Source organism: Mytilus galloprovincialis, chromosome 4, assembly GCF_965363235.1.
Source record: "Mytilus galloprovincialis chromosome 4, xbMytGall1.hap1.1, whole genome shotgun sequence".
Classification (NCBI taxonomy): Eukaryota; Metazoa; Mollusca; class Bivalvia; order Mytilida; family Mytilidae; genus Mytilus; species Mytilus galloprovincialis.
The window spans coordinates 37,397,798-37,422,228 of record NC_134841.1 but is presented as its reverse complement, the minus strand read 5'-3'; the positions used below and the strand labels follow the sequence as shown (position 1 = coordinate 37,422,228).

The 24,431-nt window shown below is 32.2% G+C and overlaps 4 protein-coding genes across 5 annotated transcripts in view; 2 read left to right on the top strand and 2 right to left on the bottom strand.

Moving 5' to 3' along the window:
* Positions 1-24,431, top strand: part of LOC143070577 (schlafen-like protein 1) — a 28,180-nt gene that overhangs the window by 2,035 nt on the left and 1,714 nt on the right. The window contains exons 3-4 of one of the 2 annotated variants that reach the window (XM_076244821.1): positions 178-320; positions 2,106-2,285. In XM_076244821.1, the coding sequence (XP_076100936.1) occupies positions 178-320; positions 2,106-2,138 (176 nt within the window). In that variant the 3' untranslated portion in view covers positions 2,139-2,285. Of the gene's footprint in view, positions 1-177; positions 321-2,105; positions 2,286-24,431 lie in introns of those variants that run through there. The other variant, XM_076244820.1, reaches the window with a different exon arrangement.
* LOC143072050 (uncharacterized) lies at positions 7,036-17,170 on the bottom strand. Its single transcript, XM_076246831.1, has 8 exons — positions 17,058-17,170; positions 14,638-14,734; positions 14,114-14,294; positions 13,624-13,709; positions 11,206-11,996; positions 10,558-10,697; positions 9,930-10,108; positions 7,036-9,120 (listed from the first exon to the last, which is right to left on the bottom strand). Exons 1-8 carry the CDS (start codon positions 17,130-17,132, stop codon positions 8,768-8,770), a joined length of 1,902 nt encoding a protein of 633 aa, XP_076102946.1. The 5' UTR covers positions 17,133-17,170; the 3' UTR covers positions 7,036-8,767.
* Positions 17,188-19,712, top strand: LOC143070919 (putative ATP-dependent DNA helicase RecS). Its single transcript, XM_076245017.1, has 3 exons — positions 17,188-18,308; positions 18,870-19,005; positions 19,474-19,712. The coding sequence occupies exons 1-3, from the start codon at positions 17,403-17,405 to the stop codon at positions 19,710-19,712; spliced, it is 1,281 nt and encodes a 426-aa protein (XP_076101132.1). The 5' UTR covers positions 17,188-17,402.
* On the bottom strand, positions 21,922-24,354 carry LOC143072048 (uncharacterized). The gene is made up of 3 exons (XM_076246830.1): positions 23,446-24,354; positions 22,360-22,872; positions 21,922-21,979 (listed from the first exon to the last, which is right to left on the bottom strand). Exons 1-3 carry the CDS (start codon positions 24,115-24,117, stop codon positions 21,971-21,973), a joined length of 1,194 nt encoding a protein of 397 aa, XP_076102945.1. The 5' UTR covers positions 24,118-24,354; the 3' UTR covers positions 21,922-21,970.

Below are 24,431 nucleotides of genomic sequence, written 5' to 3'. Positions count from 1 at the left end.
TAAAGAAGATTTATGTATGAATCTAATATGATATTTGATAAATTAGATAAAGGAATTCGATTTGAATTTTCCCTCAAGTTTGATATATTTATTATTTTACTTTTGTGTATAACAAACAAATAGCTTATTTGATGTAGTAGAATTCAACCTGTCAGACATTGTATGCTTATATTGCAGCCAATTGTAAAGTAATTGAAATAATAGTCTTCAAGAAAAAACAACTCAATAGACTTTTTGACAGTAAAGGTCACGTGTACATGAGACGTGAAGGCAGTGTATCGGATTTTACCGCGGCTGAAGTACAGGATTGGATTTTTCAGGTATGGCATTTTGGAATAACACATAAACATTATTAAATTTATTGAATTTACTAAAATATACATATCACACAACTATGTAACTTCAATTTTGATAGTACTTAAATGAATGTGGTCAAAATATTGGCTTCTTAATTATACCGAAGTAACGAGGCTCTCGTCAAATTATAAACACTGAACAAAAATAACACATCAAGGTTGCAAATGACGTTCACCTACATTTGAAAAATACGCAGCTAAATACCACAAGTGCTTAACGTTTACAAAACAAATTATTTTGAAAACATATTGATACATTGCTATTGTTTCGGTTTATCAACGAAGCCTCGAAAAGAGTACACATTTCTCAGATACAGAAAACCAGTCCTTTTCTGAAAAGCTTTAATGCAACAAAGATGTCGTTATTCTGTATACATAAACTAGATCTTTGTTAATGTAATTTCAAATTCTAGTTGCTTAATTTTTATATTCCATTAACGTAAGTGTTTGCATTTTTGTTTCATCTGTCAAATTAAGATCTACATTCTAGATTAACATGTAGCTATGCACAAATTTAGCCGTGTATTTTATCACATCAATCATTGTAGTTTGTTCACCTCAGCTGCAAAGCTTAATGGTGCGTTTAAAACATAATCTAACTAGTCTAAGAACGGTGTGTCATAGATTTGTAACATTCTTGACACTGTGTAGACTTGTTATAATTGTTATGACGTATACGTATATGTTCCGATTTCAAATTTTTCTACGGAAAGGTTTATAAAATCGTTATTATAATTATCAATTCTGAATAATTAATATTCGCAATACAAATGCGCCTGTCCCAAGTCAGGAGCCTCTGGTCTTTGTTAGTCTTGTATCATTTTTAATTTTAGTTTCTTGTGTAGAATTTGGAGTTTAATATGGCGTTCATTATCACTGACCTGGTATATATATTTGTTAGTGGGCCAGCTAAAGGACGCCTTCGGTTGTGGGAATTTCTCGCTGCACTGAATACCTATTGGTGACCTTCTGTTGTTGTTTGTTCTATGGTCGGGTTGTTGTCTCTTTGACACATTTCCCATTTCCATTCTCAATTTTATCTATATAGTTACCTTACAATTTAGACAAATAAAAAAGAAACAAAATACATTTAATAATATCCTTTTCATAGAAACAACATACTATATGGATTTAAGAAGATGTGGTATGAGTGCAAATGTGACAAATCTCCATCCAAATCACAAATTTGTAAAAATAACCGATTATAGGTCACTGTAAGGCTTTCATCACGGAGCCTTGGCTAACATCGAATAGCAAACTATAAAGGGCCCTAAATTACTAGTGTAAAACCATTCAACCAAGAAATGTAACTGTTTAATCTATAAAAAACAAGAAAAGAGAACATTTAATGAACCACATCATCAAACGACAACCACTTAACATCAGGTGTCAGACTTATGACATTATAAAACTCGAAATTTGTACGCTCCTGTGACTCTTCAGTACCTTTAAATATTTTATTTTTGTTTTTTTTCCTAAATTCTACTCTAAAAATAGGTCACGTAAAGAACGTAAAGAAAGCATTTGAATAATTCAATAATCAAAATGTTCGATTATAACAAGTATGAATTATTGAATAATGACGGTACATGCATACGAACAAACAATATTACAAGCATTCGTTGGATAACTACACATGTATATGGAAATATTTCTTATACAGAATTATACTTTGATTTCATTTTGTTTTTGCGCATCAAGAGTAGTCATTGATATTTTATAATTTGGTTTATTGTGTCTTTTAAACAGAATCGTCCATCGAAAAAGTGCACTTTGTTATGATATTGGGATATCAAAAGAACAGTACCTACATGTAGTTGGATACCAGTTATTGTTCTCCAATACACACCAGTATCTCAATCAGTTGCAAGAAACAATATTGAAATGATTCATTGTTTCAGGGTAATAAAACCATCTGTATATGGCACAAGCATAATTATATGAATGCACATTCGTTTAAGTTGATTATTTTAAAACCTACAAATAATGTGCATTGTAAATTGATAAGATTACCAAGCTCTCAGTGCATGGTAAATAAAAAAAGATTTAAAGTCCATACATATGACGGAACAAAAAGTAAATTTACAAAAATACTGCACTCCGAGGAAAATTCAAAACGGAAAGTCCTTGATAAAAAGTACAAAATGATAAAACACATCAAACGAATGGACAACAACGGTCATATTCCTTACTTGGTAAAGGCATTTTCAAATGAAGAAAATGGTGACCTGAACTTGGTTTTTTAGCGTTAAACCGTTCACTTGTATGACAGTCGCATTAAACAAACGCTCGTCCAAACTAAATAAAGGACCAACTGGATAAAAACTGTCATATTATTGTACGATTAACGGTCGTCAATAAACTCTTCAACAACGTCACAAACTGCTGAACATGTTGACTATACAGAGTAACTCATCCCTTCCTTTTAGCAATGCTTCAGCTTACTTTAAAGCTTCAACTGCGGCACCAACCGAACCGTGCTCTAGAAAATCATTCCCCTTTTAAGTTCATTTAATTGAGTAGTATTGAACCCAAACTTATTTCCATAATACTTGAACTAATACTTGTTAATGAATGATTGTAAATGCAAATCTTTTTCGTCGAACTACCAAGGAAAGAAATCTGTTAATGCCTAATCAAAGAAGAATCTTGTTGCCGAAATAACAAAGAAAGGCATCTTGAGAGAACATCCTACATTGTTAACTGGGTCATCAAGTTTGATGCTAAATAAGCTCTTTTAATTACATTAATTGTGTTGGTCGTCCTCGTCACACATCTTGAACGTTAAAGTTATCGATTAAGTTTGTTACATGAAAACTCTTTGAAATTAAAAGGGTCCGTAAAATAGTATAACATGTGTGAAAACCGTCATACTCAGTTTTGCCCAATAGAAAACGTAAGATATACCAAAAAATGAAAAGAAATTGAATATTGGAATGCGTTTCAAAGCAAACATTCCTATTCTAATTAATATGAAACATTATTTTCATACCTGGTAATAAGACAATCAATAATGCTTAGGAATATTTCCCAAACATTTATTATTATTAATAAATTAGGAAACAGTCGGGATGCGATATTTAGTCGGGCTGTTGTCCATTTGACACATCCCGCATTTCAATTCTTATCTTTATTTCATCAATCAGATAGGAAGTTACGTACTTCTTCACCTCCGTTACTTGTACCATAGGAACCTTACATACTCTCTGATTAATTAAAGCCCATACAAATAAAAGGAGATGCATTTCCAATCAACATACGCAACAAAACAATGGACCCATAGACGATTCTTATATTTTGTAGCATTTAAAACAATGTATCTTCCTTTGGCATAGGAGAACGGCTACTTTAATTTGCAAAGAAGTATAATAAAAAAAAATATGAACGTAAAGTAGAAACAATTATCTTTTATTAGGGAGAGATTAATCAAACTTTGCGAAAAACACTCCTATTCAAACAAAACTTCTCTGAAACTGACATTATCGTGGTTGACATATGTTTTACGTTTTAAGGGTATGGTTTTAAACGAAGAATTGCCATTCCAATATGGACCAAGAGTGCTCCTCTTTCTTCCGACTTATCCTCTAACTAAATACTTTGATGTTTAGCGTCTGTTCAGAACGCATATAAGCTATCGAAGTTGAAATAATGGATACATGTTTTTGACACACATCTAGAAATTATCATGGGGGTTGATTGAGAATAAATTTTCCTGAGATGATTTCAACTTCCAATTATAAACTTTTATTTCTATGACTGTACTAGCATTCAAAAAGCGCCTGCAGTTGATTAATATATCTTCTTGTTGATACGATATTTCTGAGCTTGCATTTTCTGGCATGATATCCTTAGCGAATGGTAGCTGCTTGCAGAGAAGCTATTGAATCAAGAGTTCCATATGATTGAGTTGGGATAATCCCTTCGAACATTTTATGAACTCCATCATGATTTAACTGTTTAGGAATTGATGGATATATCATTGTGAGCACAATCCCAATCTCCTATTCTCAAATGAGACATACCGAATTAGACTTATACACAGGCTTTGTACTTTAAGGAGTAACATGATGAGTGCTACATGTGGAGTAGGATCTCTTTCTTTTCAACTCTCCCAACTGGAGCAGTTGTGTAACACCATAGCAAATGTATTAACTATGAAAATCAGTTGAAAGAGGTGAGTTTCAATATTCATTTGGTATATTCCGCTTCTGATTTTTACGCTATTATATAGCATATATCTTATATATATATATATATATATATATATATATATATATATATATATATATATATATATATATATATATTTATGAATTTTGAACATTTGGTGTTTGTTCCATATCAAACTCGCAGTTATGTTGCGTTGCTGTTTGTTACACCGGTAGGTGGTTTGAAATATAAAAGTAATCATAATAAAGGCATTCGCACCCGTCTTGAAATATACTAATATTTTGCAAATAGAGGTTAAGTGATCAGTCAGTAAGACAAAAAATTCAATAACAAACCTACAGGTTGTCGTTTGTTGATGTAGTTTATACGTGTTTATCGTTTTTCGTTTTTTATGTGTTGTAGATCGTTGGTTTTCCTGTTTGAATGGTTTTACACTAGTCATTTTTGTGGGCCCTTTATAGTTTGCTGTTTAGTGTGAGCAAAGGCATCGTCTTGAAGGCCGTACTTTGACCTATATATTATGGTGTACTTTTACAAATTATGACTTGGATTGAAAGTTGTCTCATATCCCATATGAATATATGAGATCAACCGATTGGTTATTTTTCATATCATTTATTTGTAATTTACAAAGTTATTAAGAGAGATGAAATATGAAATAAAAAATTTAAAAAAGCTATCAGGATTTCCAAAAAAGTTAGTAAGACCATACCACGAGTACCTGCATCTTTCTGAATGACCACATGTGGATAATAAGTGATAAAAAGATCAATCTTATTTTTCAAAACGCGTTGTCAGCTAAAGAGATTATTCTATCATAAAAAATTAACAAAGGTAACGAACTGTTCCTAAATTTTTGATATACGGCTCAGTTGAAATAAAATGATCCTGACAATATTCCGATATAAATGTGATATAAGAAATCGGAGACACGGTTTTGGAGGCTGTGATATATTTTGTTGGAATATGAGAATTGTAACAAATTAGCGCTGTGTGACTTAAAGCATTTACAACAGCTGTATGTATACACGACATAAAACTTTCGACCTCCATAGATTATATATTAAAATATAAACATTATAACCTAATATAAGTTAATCAAAAACGAAACTAAAATTGAAAATTGAATTGGGTCAAACGTTATTTTAAATATAGTATTTATACTATAAAGACGGTGATCACATTTAACAAGACATTTTGATAAAAAGGATACTCATCTAGAAATGTCTAACAAAAATCATATTGTGATAATAAGAAATCTTTCTAAAAGTAGCAGTACCATTGATTCTAACTTGACAGATGCCATATATGATTTACTAAATACATGCATGAACATTTCGACTCTATGAAACTGTCTAAAGAAAAACAGCGGTCAGCCGTGATTTGTCATAGATCTCCTACCGAAGTGACCGATGTATTAGATCGCTTAAGGAACAGGAGCAGCAGAAACTCGCTTGGATTTAGCTTTCAGAGAATAGCAGATATGTATGTACACATTGAAACAGAATTACCTGCGATCTACTATCGAAAAGGTCAACACATATGAAAGGAAACTAGACAAATGGAATTCAAACTTGGTGGAGAAGATTATGTTAGGAACAATTTGAGGAAAAATGTTTCAAAATATTCATGTGGATATTTAAACGGTCGAACCGAGGGAACTCTGTTCAGTGGTGTGGATGGTAGGTTTATAAAACAAAACCATTGACACGCACCGCTTCTAAGTATTTAAACTTTCACTTTTTTACAATATTTATTGATTAAGTTGTAGTATGCAGTATCATTAGATCTAAAAAAAAAAGTTAAAAAACTTATCCAATATACGACACCAAATATCGTAAGGTCTGCAGAACAACTTGACCTCGTCTGTGTTAGCCTTATAATAAATTATGTTATTTGCACTTTGTACTACAATATTAGATTTATTATCTTAATCGATCCTTTTTAATATGTTTTTGTATGCTTTATACGTGTCACAAACCACGGATATTTATCACTCTTAACATTGTGACATAACAGGATCAGATTTAACGCCGAAATTTTATTTTCGGAACACGTAGATTCCCCATCAGTTTTGTAATAGGGTGTGTGTTGCTTAACATCTTAAATTCATATGAAATGATTTGTGTTAGTCGACTTTTCTACCCCTACATATGTGAAGTATGCCTCAGACTAAACTTTAAGACGGGGCAAACGAGTTCAGCTTTCATTCGAAAAAGAGAAATGTATAAAGGCACGAATAATACTTTGTAAAATTTATTTAGATTAAGGATGTTCTCTTCTGAAGAGTCAAAAATTTCCCGAATTAAACTTTTTAAATGAATATGATATTCCTGTAGACCAATAAATTCTGAAGTGTTTAAAAAAAAAAAATTGTAGGTAGGTGCGCATTTAAGAAAACTACGGCCAATTGAAAATTGACTATTTATGGAATTCGGAAAAAGTGAAAAATCCAATAAAAACAGACAAAACATGATTTTTTTTTCAAGTAATCAAGTAAACAACTTAGTTCCTGTGCTGTATCTCTTTAATACTATGCATTACATAAAAATAATATAAATAATACCTCATCTGAATACACTTTAATTTTTTTTTGTCATTATAGTGAAAAAAAATATTCATAATTTATCACAAAAAATAGCCCAAATTCCAACTAATACCAAAAAAATACTAAACTTCCCGAATTAAACTTTTTTTTAAACTTAGCAAACATGTGGACCCACATAACCTTAACATTTTAAGCAAAAAAAAATTGGGGGTAGGTGCGCATATAAGAAAGTTTTATGCCATTCAACGATCCCTCACCCACAAGTCGCATATTATGAAAAAAACACAAAATCCCATTAAAAACAGCAGATTTCTTGATTTTTTTCTTCAGTAATCAAGTTAAAACATCAATTTGTGTGTTTGATCTGCTAAATACATTGTTCTTTGGCATAAATAAAATATTAAAGAACACATGCCTTGCTATTTTTAAAGTTTTTGGGGAAATTTATCATAAAAATAACCCTTAATTCCAACATTTTCTTTACAAATAGCTTACTTCTAGCATTAAAATTTTTTCTGTGGTAATATACAATAGAACCAATATAAAATGAACATTGCAAGTCCTTGGAAATAGGTGCTTGGTGTGCATACAAGACAGTTTCATGTCGATTATCTCATAAAAAAATGAAATTATGATATATGTTTTGCTAGCTAATGCTTATTTCTTTCGCAGTTTTTAAATATCCCTAGAATTTTAATGATTATAACGTAAGACCAGATATATAAATGATGAAGAAATGGCAAATAAAAACAGTCTGAGGAATAAGAATGGAAAAATGACAAAAATTAGAAAGCATGTGTTGATGACTTGGTAACAATATCCCATTCATATTTCAAAGTATTAAAAAACAGATTTCAGAAATTATCTCATTTCACAACTCATCCCTGTTGACCTGCTGTCCAACATTGAAAATTAGACATAAATACAATGTAGATTAACTTAAGGTGGTACCTAACACTTCAGGGAGATAACTCTGTAAAGTTAGCTTAACATTTTAATGACGTTGTGTTGTAAAAGGAATATAAAGCTTCTCAATGATCAAAATTGGTGTTTGTCAAACTGCTATATAACCAGTGTAATTTTTCTGACAAAACAGTTGGTTCAAAATTTTTGAACTTTTAATAGTTTCGTTAAAGGGTCAAAGAATACTTTGACAAAATTTTATGAAAATTAAACGAACCAAATTAATTTTAGTGAAAGTGTTGGGTACCACCTTAAAGTCAATAATTAATTAACTTTCAGTCAAGTGTTGTTTGATAAAGTTTGAAACAGCAGTTATAATTTTTGACGACTTTGTCACTCTTGGTCCCTGGTTACAACATTCCTCTGAAAATAGTTGTCTAATTCCTTCTTCCTGGCCTCTGGAAAATGCTAGCAGAAGTGAAGATTTGTTTAAATTTGAAGATGCAATTTTATGAGCAATTCCAATGCTTATTACTTTCTGGTCAATAAATTCCCTTAGTGATGGAAGGTTTAACTTAGTCAAAATAATTTGGTCATGAGAAAAATTTGCTGTCTGTACAGTGAAAGTTGCAGTGGAAAATTTAGGATCAGCTATTCTAATATTTGTGAAGTCCAATAGTTTTTGAAGGTAAATCACATCTTCTAGTGCATCATGTGCATCATAACTGCAATTCATAAGAGTTTTTATCAAGTTAACTTGGCTAAAAGACTTGAGATCTGGATTGTTAATTTATAAAAGTAGCCTGGTATCTACAAATCCTTCTACACATTTTTTCAATTCTTCAGTCTTTCCAACAGATTTAAGGGTATTAATTAAAATGTGACAATCAAAGGTCTTGATGTTATGGCCTGTGAGGTAGATGTTATGACCTGCAGCTTTAAGAAATTCTAGAAAGCCATCTAATGCTGTAGAAATTGTTGAAGATTCCACAACTTTTCCTTGGTGGAACATCCGTCCATTTCTCATAGTAAGACCTGTTACCTCACTGGCTTGACTGGAAATGGGTAATTTTGGTATTACGTAAGAAGTCCAGTGAGATTCTCCATTGAATGCTGCAATCTGTGTAATATGTGAGTCCCTTGCTATAAAAAAAACAATATTTTAATTTTAGTACATTACCAAGTGCAAGTGTTCAGAAAGAAAAGTGGTCCATGCAACTGTCCATCAGTCATTGTTTTCTTTTTAAATAGATATAGTTTTATGGCAAATATAATGGAAAATCTGCTCAAGTTGATCTATTTTAGAAATATATATCAAACATGCAGTTTTATACTAATTTGATAATTCTACCCATCTAAACTATGTTGAAAAAGCAACAATTCATTCATAAAGTACATACCAGTCTTATATAACTAAAGCATCAGTTTATCTAGCTTATTGTTAAAGGTCACATGTTTGCCTTTTATTGATTACATTAACTTCATTTGAACCATGGTGGATAAATAAACCTTATTGTCAATTATACCAAACCTCCTCATTTTTAATATTCCAATGAATGTTGATGTTGCTAAGTCTTTATAATAATTTTCTATGTTGTTTCTTGTATACTATTATTTGTCTGTTTGTCTTTTTCATTTTTAGCCATGTCATTGTCAGCTTCTTTTCAATTTATGAGTTTGACTGTCCCTCTTGTATATCTTTTATCCTTATATTATTGCAAACAGAGCTTCTATCTTACATGTAAACAACGTAATCAGTGACAAAAATATATATTTTTTAAAAAGTTTGTGATTCTTTGCTATCATAGGTCAAAGTGTTATATTGCAAGAATATTTATATTGTTCTTGGAATTGTAATTATTATTTGAGCTTGTGTAATATGAAATTAAACTCTATATTCACCAGTATTCCTGCAATAACCTTGACCTATGTCATTAAAACAAATTATATACCTAAACTAGTGGTTTCCAAGTCAAAGCAAATAACTTTTGCAGTATTTGGAATATTGCAGTGAACTTCTGGTGGAACAGGTGCTGAAGGAATTTCAACAATGTCTTGGTGGTCCTGCAAATCAATTTGACAGCTGTAACTTGTGCCCTCACACATCTCTTTAACTGCATTTCTCTTCACCCTTCAAAAATAACATTTTCATTTAAAGTCATTCTAGCCTTTGTTAAAACAATAAATAATGTCAAATGATTTAGGTTTATTTTGACACTAATGTCACTGTAGTTGCAAAATTCATTTCTAAAACATTTGTTGCATTTGAAAGGTTGATAGAATTTGTAATTCTTTTTTTATTCTTTCCATGATCCTCAAATTTCTATATTCAGGTAATGAGAAACAATCTAGTACCATTTCCTCTTATATTTATGACATGACCACCCGTACAAAATTATAAGGAGTATAACGCCTGGAAATAAAGCGTAAACCAGACCTACATGTAGGAGCAGGAAAATTAAATTTGTAGTCCTTACAGGCGTAGTAATAAGTGGTCAATTTACCAGTCATTGTGAATCCACTGACATACATATAAATCTCCCTCTTTTTTTTTTAAATGCAGTTGAAATAATTATTTACCTTCTGTTTCGTAGCTGGATCCTTCTGATTTTTTCTTTCCTAGTAATGCTTATTGCTCTCCTTTTCCTTGCTTGAAGGTCTCTAAGTATTGCAAGTCTTTTTGTATGAACACCTGGAGATAAGCCGATGTTGTTGTTGACCTGAAAAATATATTTATTCTATATATTTATACTCAAAAATTTGGCAATACACATGTGTAAGTGAAGTACTGTGAGCATCACTATCAAAGATGTAAAAAAAAATTATTGCAGATATCTTTTTATTCAATTGATTTTATTGTTAAGTATTTACTTGTTTATCCACACATTTTAGACCACTTAATGTCAATAACATGATGTTTGCAGTGGACATTGCTTAAAATTGTATGCTTATTATATGCATACAATATTTAATTTTTAGTGACGACCTCTCCAACCTGTCTTTGTTTCCTATGTAAAAAGCAAAGCATGAAACAACTTAATATGCTGACTATGCGGTATGGGATTGCTCATTGTTGAAGGCCGTACGGTGACCTATAGTTGTTAATGTTTGTGTCATTTTGGTCTTTGTGGATAGTAATGTCTCATTGGCAATCATACCACTTCTTCTTTTTTATAATAACCTTTTTTCTTTAACAAATATTAACTTGCTATTAAGTATCAGACATACCTTTATCAAATAGCACTGTCCATCATTTTTCTGTGCAACTGATGCAGCAACCCTCACATTCAGACTTGATGTGCCGCTATAAAAATGAGATTTTGGCGCTTTTGATGCAACACTCTTATTGAAACTCTCGTTTCCCTGGGTACTACCTAGCTTTGACAACTTTTGGCTCTGTTTCTTATATACTTTCATTAGGTCCGTCAAATCAGTCTGAAGAGGTATATCCTTTAAAGGCTTTCCAAAAGGCAAAGAAGAATATTTTTTTGAAGCATTTTCTTTGTGGGAACACCATGATTTGTCACAAAATGAGTGGTCACCAAAAGGATGTCTTCCTACCGCCTCCAATCCATTCTCTACTCCTTTAGGGTTATCTTGGTTTTGGCACAACATGTAGTTAAGGCAGTTAATCAAGTATTTGATTACCTTTGGTGTAAGTTTCTTATGTTTTGCTTTAAGCTGGTAAAGTGCGTTTGCTATATTTTTTTTTACATGATTCTTGTCAGACATTTTTTTGATGTTGGGATCAACAGATTTTCTTAATCTTGCTATTGTAGTAGTATCATCATCAGCTATGATTGTACCAACATTACTCCCTTTGCTTTTGATACTTTGGACCATTTCTACCACCATGTCCTGCTCCATTGCCTTTGCACTTCCATCCCAGTTCATTCTGCAGTCATGGGTCTTTGCCTGTACTCCTTTTCTGGTTGCTTCATCACACATTTTACAATACTTGCTGCGGACACTGAAGCCTAAAACTTTTCCTGTTTCTGTACCAATCATGGAACAGTGACCTGTAATTCAAAATATCAAATTGATTGTACAGCAATAAAATAATTCAGGTTTGATTTGAATTGTGTGCAGTGAAATTAAACTTTTTGTAAAAACGGGAGGGGGAGGGGGTGCTGACTTACATAAGGGGGAGGGGCCACTCTAGTCATGCTTCAGTGATTCCCTGTATACTTAACCAAATTTTTCTTAAGAAAGGGGGGCCTTGGCCCTCAGCCCCCCCCCCCCTTTTGGATCTGCCTATAAACACAACTCTCATAAGACACTTAATAGAGGGATAAGATGTAATATATGTAATATATTGAACTAGGAAGAAGTCTGAGTGTCAATATAATCTTTAAAGTCCATACATAATGTATTGAATGAGTGAAAGCCCTGAATTTTCATATTACATATGTAAATAATGTATCAGGGAAAAAGTGTTCAATGCGCGCCATATGTTCGTTCTGTGTGGTTTTTTTTTAAAAATTGCAAGAATTATAACATATAAAAAATAGATGTGGTATGATTGCCAATGAGACAACTCTCTACAAGAGACCAAAATGACACAGAAATATCCAGTGAATAACATGTAATTTTCTTTTTGTATGCTGGAGTGCTTCCTCTGTGGTTGTTACATGTGTGACGTCATGATATGTTAGAAAAAAGAAGATGTGGTATGATTGCCAATGAGACAACAATACACAAAAGACCAAAATAACACAGACATTAACAACTATAGGTCACCGTACAGCCTTCAACAATGACCAAAGCCCATACCGCATAGAATTTTTTTTTTTTTTATTGACCACCTCTATACATATAAATTGATACATAGCGTCAATAAACATAAAGTTGAAACAAAGCTTAGGATATATGTATATAAAATAACCTCTGAAAATTGTAATCGTAATACCCAATGAAAACAATAGAATGCTATACCATATATGTATTATTGGATATTGTGAACATATTAATTTTGTTGGTTTTCCATTTCCAAAGGAGTAGGTCCGGTAAGGACCGATTTTGGCCTCAAATTTCAGTTTCATCTGACGAAAGATTTTGACCACTTTTTAAACACTTAAGTGTCTATTTCATTTGATTCAATTATTTTTTTGTGAAAGATTTTAACTCATTTAGTCATAAAAAACGATCCGATTCAGGCTAAAATATGAAAATTCTACAAAATATGCGAAAAAATGCCACTTTTCAGATGGTTTTTGTCAAAGATGAAAGTGGCCGCATCCGTGTTCATCCTCAATCTTTATATATGTTATGTATTATCATCAAATACAACTTCCATTTTAATATTTTGGATGAACAAGAATGCGGCCACTTTCGTTTTACACGAAAACCGTCTAAAATTTAACTAAAATGCTTGATTTTTTATGATTTCAGTAATTTAGCATGATTTTATGGTGCTAGTACTCAATATATGTGCATTATATTGCCAAAAACAGCCAATATTTATGTAGCAGAACCATTCTACTATCCAATAATTAACTAAAAGTTTACATTTTAACAATTTTGTAAAACTGCTATATTTTGGGGCCAAAAAAGGCTCTTACCGGACCTACTCCTTTTCGTCTGTAGCTTATTTTCTTTGAAAAAAAGAAAACCTTAGTAACTTCAGAATTTTCACATTATACATACCTGAAAGACTGTCATATGACCTGCCACTTCCTCTTTTTTGCCATGCACCATCAACACTCACAGTCAACTCATTACTATCAAATTTCCTGGAAAAAATATCTGTATACTGTAATAATGACATTTTCAGATTTTTTTAGCTGAAAATATAGAAGAAAAGGTTCTTTTTCAGTTAGTCTCAATAACAAGCTTAAATAGTTTGATATAGACTGATTGGGGCATGAAAATAACATAATTAAATTCTTTAAACTTATCATTCCAGATGGCATAAATATTTACAACAGTAATAATGGAACACAGATATCATTAAATGCTGAACTACTTTGAATAAGAGTTGTTCCCCTTAGTCCAATATCTAGTGTGGTCTAACCAATTTGCTTCACCAAACATCAGCATTGCAAGACTATTTCTAAAACGCTACAATTTCAAATTATGTTTACTTTTGGAACCTTTTTATATTATTTATATAAAATGTGGTAAATGTGGAACTTACTGTTTAGTGATATCTATTTCTTGAGATAAACATTCAGCTATAGTAGTCTCTGCTACTGTTTCAATGGCACTTCCAGATTCCTTTTGTCTTGCACTAAGTAAGGTATTACTCACAGGTGGGATATTTAGAGCAGTTAAAAAGGAATTAACTTGTCTACCACCAATTCCAGTATGCACCATTGCTGAAAGTACACATAAAATGTTCAATAATTACAAACTATTCAATATGAATGAAAACTGAGATGAACAATATATAAAATTAGTCATAAACTAAAATCAAACCAAAAAGACCAAAATTACATATATATTTTATCTATACAAGAAACTTATTCATATTTTTATCTAATAAAGAAGACAATGAATTTATCTTATATATAGATAGTTGGCTTTAGAAAAAATACAACATAATTTCCAAAAAAAACTGTTGATCATCACAACTTTGCAAAAGTCAGCACAGATCTAAACCTTTGATAATGTTGTTATTTATAAAAATCTGGCAAGAATTGTACATGTGATAGCACATACCTGTAGCTAATTTTGTGTTGGCATCCCATATTTTGTCATGTCTTTTTCCAGTGTGAACATTGTTCATGTGCTGACATCTTATATTATTACATGGTATCTAAAAAAGAATAGAATAAAATTATCAGTTAAAACATTTTGACATATTGTTTGCAATTGATCAGTGCATAATGATTTGGTACAGTCTATAAACTGTAGTAATAACATTTTTTAAAGAAAATGAAGAAATTCAGTGGATTTATGTGTACAATTCAACTTATTTTTTTACAGGGATAATCTAGTACGTGAAAGCTGTAGTCCTCATGCAGATTTGGTGTTCTCAAAATAAAACCTTGCTAAATTTATAATAAGTGCATTGTAGATTTTTTGTATGTTGGTAAAAAAAAATGTGTCAAAGTTGTGTGTACTGGGTAAAAATAGGTGTACAATTAACAGTTCTCCAAAGTTGAAGATAGTTCCTTGACCTACAATGGTTTACTTTTATATACTGTAAATTCAGAATTATTGTGTGCATTTATTATTGTGATTTTATCCTTTACAGCTTATTCCCTACTGCTTGTAGAGTAAAAGTTTGGTTGGATTCCTTTCTTTTTTTTTATAATTGTTTATTTCAAGCCTTGTATATTAAGATTGACATCTTCATATAGGTATGTAAACCTGCATATATGATATTTAAATTCAATTGAACTTTATCCCGTTATAACTATACAAACAAAGCAAGAAAACTCCAAAGTGTTGCTCTACATGCATTAGGAAATTAGCTGTAAGACTTTAATGCGTTTTTAATATTTGCGACACGAAAAAGAAAACCTGTTTAATTCATATAAAATATTTCAAAATGTGAGTTTAAATTATTGAGATTAAAACCCAGTTGTATTTTTTTCAATAACCAAAACATCGCAATAATTTCTGAATTAATGGTATTATTATACTTGAATGGAGAGTTTTCTAATTGGCATAAAAACCACATCTTCCTATATCTTATTATTAAAATAAACAACAACTAAAATAAATTTTAAATTCTGGTTGTAACATTTCTACCTGGATGAATCTATTTTTACTATGGTTGGTGGATGCTCAGTAAGGAGCTTTTAATTTTGTATTGTTAAACATGATATAAACTTATTATAAAAATATGGTAATTGTCATTTGAGGGGGATAGCAACTTTATCCAGATTACATGTTTTAAGCCCAAGATTTCAGGATCAGCCTATTCAGGACCCCTTCTAACCCCTTTTCTCAATTGATACTCCTGAAAATATTTTTTTATACTGTAAACAGTATGTCTCGTAAAAGCAGACATACAGACTTCTTAACTAGTATATATTTGTTTAGGGGCCAGCTGAAGGACGCCTCCGGGTGCGGGAATTTCTTGCCTCATTGAAGACCTGTTGGTTGTTGTTTTTTTGTTTTTTTCTTTGGTCGGGTTGTTGTCTCTTTGACACCTTCCCGATTTCCATTCTCAATTTTATTCTATAAACCTGACGGTGTTGTACAATCAAACTGCCAAAATCAATTAAAATTCTATTACAAGTATGATAACATTCCAGTCTGTGCTGCTCAATAATAGAGGGGGGAATGGCCGAAATGAATTAAGTCCCAGAGGCGGATTAAGAGGGGGGGGGGGCCAGGGCCCCCCCCCCTTTTTGGGAAAAAAAGGTTGATTATATAGGGAATCACTGAAGCGTGACTGGAGCGGGCCCCCTCTTAGCGCAGTCAGTGGGCCCCCACTTATGAAAATTTCTAGATCCGCCAGCGAGTCCATAGATGAAAAAAAATTGGGCAGCACTTCCCCTAAGAAATGTGCGCTTCAACCTTAACTATATTAATTGCAGACCAACAGATTGGAATCAAGAAAGAAAACGATTGGTGTGGGACAGGTTCATTTATAAAACATGAAACCATACACCATTTCGTGCCTATGATAGAATAAGTAAAAAAAAATACTAACCTCATCTTTGTCCTCATACCATTTTCAATTTCAAAATAAACAAAGCCCATAAACCTTTTACAATGTGTCTTCTTAAGCATGTTATAGGTTAGGAGATTGGGGTATGAAATACTCAAATAGATAACAGTCTGAATGAGGGCTGAAGATTATTTGAAATAAATACGAACTTTTGGTGTACGTTTTGTAGTGTTTACCTTTATAATAGCTGACAATCCATATGTGAGAATGTCAGATGCGTAGGCCAATTGCAGAGGTAGTCCACATTTCTTACAGCCCGACAGACCCTCTGCGAGTACACCAAGCTCTACAATACGCCTTCCTGAATTCCATGACTTGACGTTTGAAGGGACATTCTGTTCACTGTCAAGAGACGAATAACAATCCCTGTCAATGGTCGTGCAACTGCAAGACAGAGGGGTCTAGGTCGACATTATTTCTCCTTTCTAACAATCCCGCAGATACTTTCTTTAACCTTTCTTTCTGTTGTCTTGTTTTGAATCCTCCTTTTAATTTGCGTCCCATCGTATGTTATCGTCTGCTGCCTCATGAGTTATGTCCCGTTGAATGTTGTTTACATTGGCGACCCGTGCATCCGGGAAAGTGATAGCCTGGGGTCCTGGCTAATCTTGTCAGTATAGCCAGGCGTGTATCAATATACTGCCTGTCAGTGATTGGTTAGTCGTAATTTTGTCGCGCAATGCACTCTGGGAAAGCTCAATATGTAAACAACAACAATGGCGACCTCCATAGTCGACAGATTCGATACAACAATACTAAGTAACTTTGAGAACAGTTTAAGTTTGAAGTATGCTTTATCATGCATAACATGAAAAGACAAACTGAATATAACTTTCACAAGCCTAAACAAGCAGATTGTATAAATTTGCTAAAGGAAAGAGACATAATTGCGTGTCTTCGCACTGGATATGGGAAATCCTTAATTTTTGAGACTTTGTCATATCAAAATTACAAGCAGATACCGACAGTTTTGATAGTAAGTCCATTGAATTCAATCATAACTGAACAATTACAAAGGTATGGAAAAGACGCTGTTTGTATAACAACGGGATTTATAGAGAAATTGAAGGAGAACCAATGTGTTCATGATACATGTATAAACCGTGAAGAACATTGTGTGTGTACATGTGATCTCTGCAGATTTAGACAGTCATTTTATCGCTTTGTAATAGGACATCCTGAGCACATACTTAACAAGACAGTTTTTGACATTTTCAAGAACTCATGTTGGCAAGAGAAGGTGACTTACATCATAGTGGATGAAGCACATTGTATTGAAAAATGGGGAAACGACTTCAGAAAAGACTACAAAAAGATTTCACAGCTCAGATCAGCCTTTCCTTTTTCCCGAGTATTAGCATTGACTGGAACTGCAACACAAAAGACATGTGAAACAATTGAAAAATCCCTATGTTTGAAAAAAGTTCATGTTGTTAAATCATCAATTGTTAGAGACAATATTAAATTGCTGTGTGAAAAAAGACCATCACAGAATACTCTGGACTCATTCAGGACAGTTATCAGCCCACTCATCAGTGATCTCAGGAAAAACAAAGACAAATTTCCAAAGACTGTAGTCTATTCAAAGTTAAAGTGGTGTGCAGAAGGCTACCAATTGACCCTGATGCCAGAGGAAGATGGGACTTCGGTTTGTGAAGAAGTTAAGACAATTGTTTCCCAGTACCATGCACCATGTACGGAAAAGGTAATTTTTAAATCTAAAAAGTATTTAGGGGACAATTGTTTGATATTAAAAAAAGGGGAGGGGAAGAATTTGAAAACATTATCTCCAACAGTTGAGAACCGATCATGAAAACAAATAATCTTTTGAATTTCAAAGACAGGGTGAAAAAAATCTTCAAAGGAATTACAATGTAATATGCATGATATGTAGAAAATAAACAAGAACACATATAAATATTAAATTTTTGTCAACCAAAAAAAAAAAAAATGAACTAAAATGTAGCTCCTGATAAAAATGCATATTCAGCGAAGCAAAATTTCCTGCCCCCTCTTTAATCTTTGCAATTATTTCATCAAATGTGAACAGATGTACACAAACATGTACATGTATTATTTGAATGATTATAAATATGGATTATTTTGATCTTTTTTTAATATTTTTATGAGTATGTGCATGATATGCAAACTAGCCTGGAAGCTCATTTTTTATAATTAAGTTTGTTTAATTGATGTCTGATTATATCATATGTTTTATTATTCAACAAATGTTCAATTAATTATTGTATAATTATTTATTTCACAGTTTAAAGAAGAAGTTGTTGAGCAGATGAATTGTGGTAGTCTGCGTCTCCTGTTTGCAACAGAAGCCTATAGCATGGGTACTGATGCTCCTGATATAAGACAAGTGGTACACTATGGGGTTCCTAGCTCTTTGGAAAGTAAGTTAATGTACTAGAATGTAAAATAAGAAAATATAGTATAATTGCCAATGAGACAACTCTCCACCCGAGGCTAAGTGACAAACAATAACAAGTCAGGTTGGGATCTTCAACAATGAGCAAAATCCATATCACATAGTCAGTTATAAAAGGTCCAGAAATAACAAATATAAAACAATTTAAACAAACCTATTCAGTTTATTTCCTTTGAATAATAAATTCATAAAAGTCCTGCATGTATATGTATGCAATATTCCTAAAGAAGAGGACACAATATTAAAAATTGATTCACATGAATGATAATACATGTACCCACCTCATTAAGGAATCACTTTCATTGTATCTCTTAAGACCCCCCATTAAAATAATTTATTGTAGTGTTTTTGTGTAAATGGATGCATGTACATGTACACATGTATTATAGTACTATATTTGAATGTTACTTAATATCTTTTGCTTTCTTTTTAGCATATCTTCAGGAAGTTGGACGAGCAGGCAGAGATGGGAAATATTCAAAAGCAACACTTTACTATAACAAGTATGATATAGGAAAAAATATGCCTGTTGATCAGGAAGTTAGAGACTTTGTTACAACATCAGATTGTAGGTGGGAAAACTTATGCACTTATTTTGGAAGTGAGTTCGCCAGAAAGGTTGTTGGTCATGACTGTTGTGATAACTGCGAGTTTTATAGTTTTATAAATTGACCATAAACCCACTTATTCATGGTATGGTATCAATATTTCTGACCTGACACTACGTACTTTTTATTGCTTAATTCATTAGAATTTAAGTTTTATAAATAGACCATAAACCCACTTATTCATGGTATGGTATCAATATTTCTGACCTATAGTTTTATAAATAGTTTTATAAATTGACCATAAACTCACTTATTCATGGTATGGTATCAATATTTCTGACCTGACACTACGTACTTTTTATTGCTTAATTCATTAGAATTTAATATGCAATGTTTCGGGTTCTTTCGGGAATAATCCCAGGTAAACCCTCATCAGAGGTCGACCTTTATATATTTATTTCGTATCTAGTATCATAGATAGATGTGTGTCTGTTTCATAACAGTTTTTTTCAAATTTACTACACGTGCATATAGGTCTACGTTGTAGCTAGTCTTTTTACAGACTAAAGAAACTGACCAAGTAGATCAGCACCTTTGGTTAATTATTCATATATATAATGAAAAGACTTATTGTCTTTATTCACGTGATCTAATCTATCATAAATCTACACGAGATCTAATAGAGATAGTAGTTATCAGTGCTATACTGTGGAATTCAACAGCAGACTGTCGTGTATGTTTTAACACCTATTTGATAATATACAAATGTCTCCATGTTTAACAATTGAAGTGGTTTGTGTAGATACCATGTCGGGTCTATACATGAATATAACAGGAACCATTCGGTTTTCCTTGTATGTGATCGCTTGAAAATAAACGGCATCACGTCTTTTTACATCTGTTTCACAGATTGTATACTAAAGCCTCCCGTGGTGGGGTATTGTGAATCAATGTCTTTGGCTTAATGATTAATTATCATGTTGCCAATATTCTTATTGTTTTTTAAACCACTATCTGGTTTGGATTTAGATAGTTTTTTTGTTTTTTTTTTTATCTATCTTTTGGCAATCGGATCTTTCCGGTTTATATACCAAAATTTTTGTTAATACCGTGTTAAGATATTCAAAAATATTTCAGTCATTTGTTTTCTAATCTTTGGTTTCTTTGAAAGTTTCTATATGCATCTATGCTAACTTAGTCTAACTGTTTCGTTAGGGTGAAATGTGCAAGACATGTATACTTTAGAACGTATGTACTAATGAGAAAAGTGTATATATACGTTCTAAAGTATACATGTCTTGCACATTTCACCCTAACGAAACAGTTAGACTAAGTTAGCATAGATGCATATAGAAACTTTCAAAGAAACCAAAGATTAGAAAACAAATGACTGAAATATTTTTGAATATCTTAACACGGTATTAACAAAAATTTTGGTATATAAACCGGAAAGATCCGATTGCCAAAAGATAGATAAAAAAAAAAAACAAAAAAACTATCTAAATCCAAACCAGATAGTGGTTTAAAAAACAATAAGAATATTGGCAACATGATAATTAATCATTAAGCCAAAGACATTGATTCACAATACCCCACCACGGGAGGCTTTAGTATACAATCTGTGAAACAGATGTAAAAAGACGTGATGCCGTTTATTTTCAAGCGATCACATACAAGGAAAACCGAATGGTTCCTGTTATATTCATGTATAGACCCGACATGGTATCTACACAAACCACTTCAATTGTTAAACATGGAGACATTTGTATATTATCAAATAGGTGTTAAAACATACACGACAGTCTGCTGTTGAATTCCACAGTATAGCACTGATAACTACTATCTCTATTAGATCTCGTGTAGATTTATGATAGATTAGATCACGTGAATAAAGACAATAAGTCTTTTCATTATATATATGAATAATTAACCAAAGGTGCTGATCTACTTGGTCAGTTTCTTTAGTCTGTAAAAAGACTAGCTACAACGTAGACCTATATGCACGTGTAGTAAATTTGAAAAAAACTGTTATGAAACAGACACACATCTATCTATGATACTAGATACGAAATAAATATATAAAGGTCGACCTCTGATGAGGGTTTACCTGGGATTATTCCCGAAAGAACCCGAAACATTGCATATTAAATTCTAATGAATTAAGCAATAAAAAGTACGTAGTGTCAGGTCAGAAATATTGATACCATACCATGAATAAGTGGGTTTATGGTCAATTTATAAAACAAATTTCCAACTACTGAAGCACTTACATACTATACTATTAAATATATGTAAAGAAAAGAGTATACACAGAAAATAGTTATACATATATACACACAACCACCCAATACTTACATGACTTACATGACTTACATCTAGTTATCACATAGGCTATAAAATGAATTTGAGCATGTTGAGAAAAAGGTTGAAATATACAATGTACATGATATTTTGTTTTGCTATCTTTTTTATTTCTATTAAGATCTGCACTCGCTGTTTATCATCTTTATAAGAGATTTTTTTAACATCATCGTAATATTTATAATTCAGAGATAGAAAAAATCTGTCTAGTAAATTCAAATAGAAAACTTTTAAATATATTTTTTAACATGTGAAAAACTCAAGCTCTTTTATGATCAACATTCGTAAAGTAATAAGAACATTTTCATCTTTTTTCTTAATTAATATATGACAAAATTTAAACTGACACATATTGCTGTATTGTCCAATTTACAATCCAAAAATATAATTTCATATAACATGTATAATACCTTTTGATCTGCTATGTTGTCTAACAGGCATAAAGTCATCATCCTCTGCACTAAGCTTAGCTTGTGGTGTCTTGTCTGTGCGCAAACTGCATAAACCATTCCCATTCTTGGCAATATCTTGTCTCTATTCTTCTCCCCGGAAGACATTACACCTTCCACTATGCTTGCAAGTACGGGAAACTGACTTTTGAATTCTTCACAAATTTGGCCCCAGGAAAATCCATACATGTTATCACATGTTTTCTTCATCAGAACACTAACAAATCCATGTTTTTCTTTATTCAAAATTTTCATTTTCTCCTCACTTTCAGTTTTGAAGTTATTTGTCACATGTTTCAAAAAATCTTTATTCTTCAACAACAGATCTCCAATATGTGAGATGTATCCACCAGCATGTAGTAATGAAGCAAGATGTGCCTTTTCAGTTTTGCTTAAAGATGGTACTCTAACTGTTATATTTTCATCTGCACCCTCATTGGTTACAGGAGCATTAACAGTAGAACTCTGCAAAGCCTGAAATATTGTTTAGCTCACATGAATACTAGTTTAACTAACAGATATCTAAGTTGGCAATGTTGTTTTATTCTACATGTATATAATATTGTTATATGCATGTATATGTAGAATTAAATCTTTGGGTGAACACATTTATGATGTAACATTTCAAATGATGTGTGCAGGTGCAAAAATACATGTACACAACATGTACAAGTACATTGTACATCTATTTTAATTGATAAAATTTACATTAAACATTTACAATATTTATTGTAAGTTTGAACTATTAATATTTCTTATTCATCACGGCTAGCATGCTAGGAGTTTTGTTTTTTTACTCTTTACCCATAACCCTTCCTGATAAAAGATATATGTTGTATATGAACATGTAAATACATGTACAACATTTTTCAAGGTACAAAATGTATATCATGTATATAAAAAATGTATTAAGACAAACTTGCTTTTGATTATACGTACTATTCGTTATTTATACTCTTTTTAATACTGACAATGGCTAACCAGGACTGTTCAACTTGAAAGCAAAATTTATTGAATCAGAAGCAATGTTTCTCAAATATATCTTACCACTGGTGTTGATTTTGGCTTTGGAGTACTTGTAACATTCTTGCTGTAGCAATGATCAGTTTGCTTGACCAATGGTGATGGCATTATGGAAACTGCTATTGGGCTGGGACATGTAGGAGAAGACATATAGCCACTATCATCTAACAACGATCTTTTGACTGGTTTTGGATTGATTGTCTGAAGCGCAGGAGTCACTGGACTTTCAATGTTACTCTTTACAACAGGAGTTTGAAATAAAGAAACTGCTACTTGAGACCGTGAATTGCCTGAGTTTGGAGTTTGAAATAAGGATACTGCCACTGATAATGGAGAACTTGCACAACTTATATGTGAACCATTTACTTCTCTTATGTTGGTCATGGAGGTTATGTCATTCAAACACCTTTTAACACCTGGTTTTGACGATTGGCACTTTTTTCTAAAGTCTACAACAGTTTGGTCTATTTTCAACAGTTTCTCATAACAGCTGCGGCACAAACACCCTTCTGAAACTGTAATCTGTCCATATCTTGCCAATAACTCCGATATATTTTTGCCAGCTTTATTTTCCCCATTTACACTACGCTTTTCTTTCGGTGTTATCCCGCATACACAACACACTTTTGACGATTTTTTTGGTGTATTGAATTGTTTCGGTGAATCCATCGTGACCAATAGCACTACCACATACATAAATAAATTTCATCACCGATGGTTTTTCATTACATCTAAAGGGAGACACATTTTTTCCATATAAACATTAGAATGTGACAGATCGTTGACGCCATGTTTGTTGTTTACGAGATTATGCATATATTTATTCAGCCTCACTTTAGATTCAGAGTCAACTGGCACTGAATCGATCACGTGGTATTTGTTCCCCACCTGGCCCTTACGACGCGCAGCTAGATTGGGCCGGGATGCCAGGCTAGGAAAGTGAGTGTTTCGTTCAACATTTTAAAATAATTTCTATTTAAGTTTTGAACATGTATTTCCCCAAAAAACAT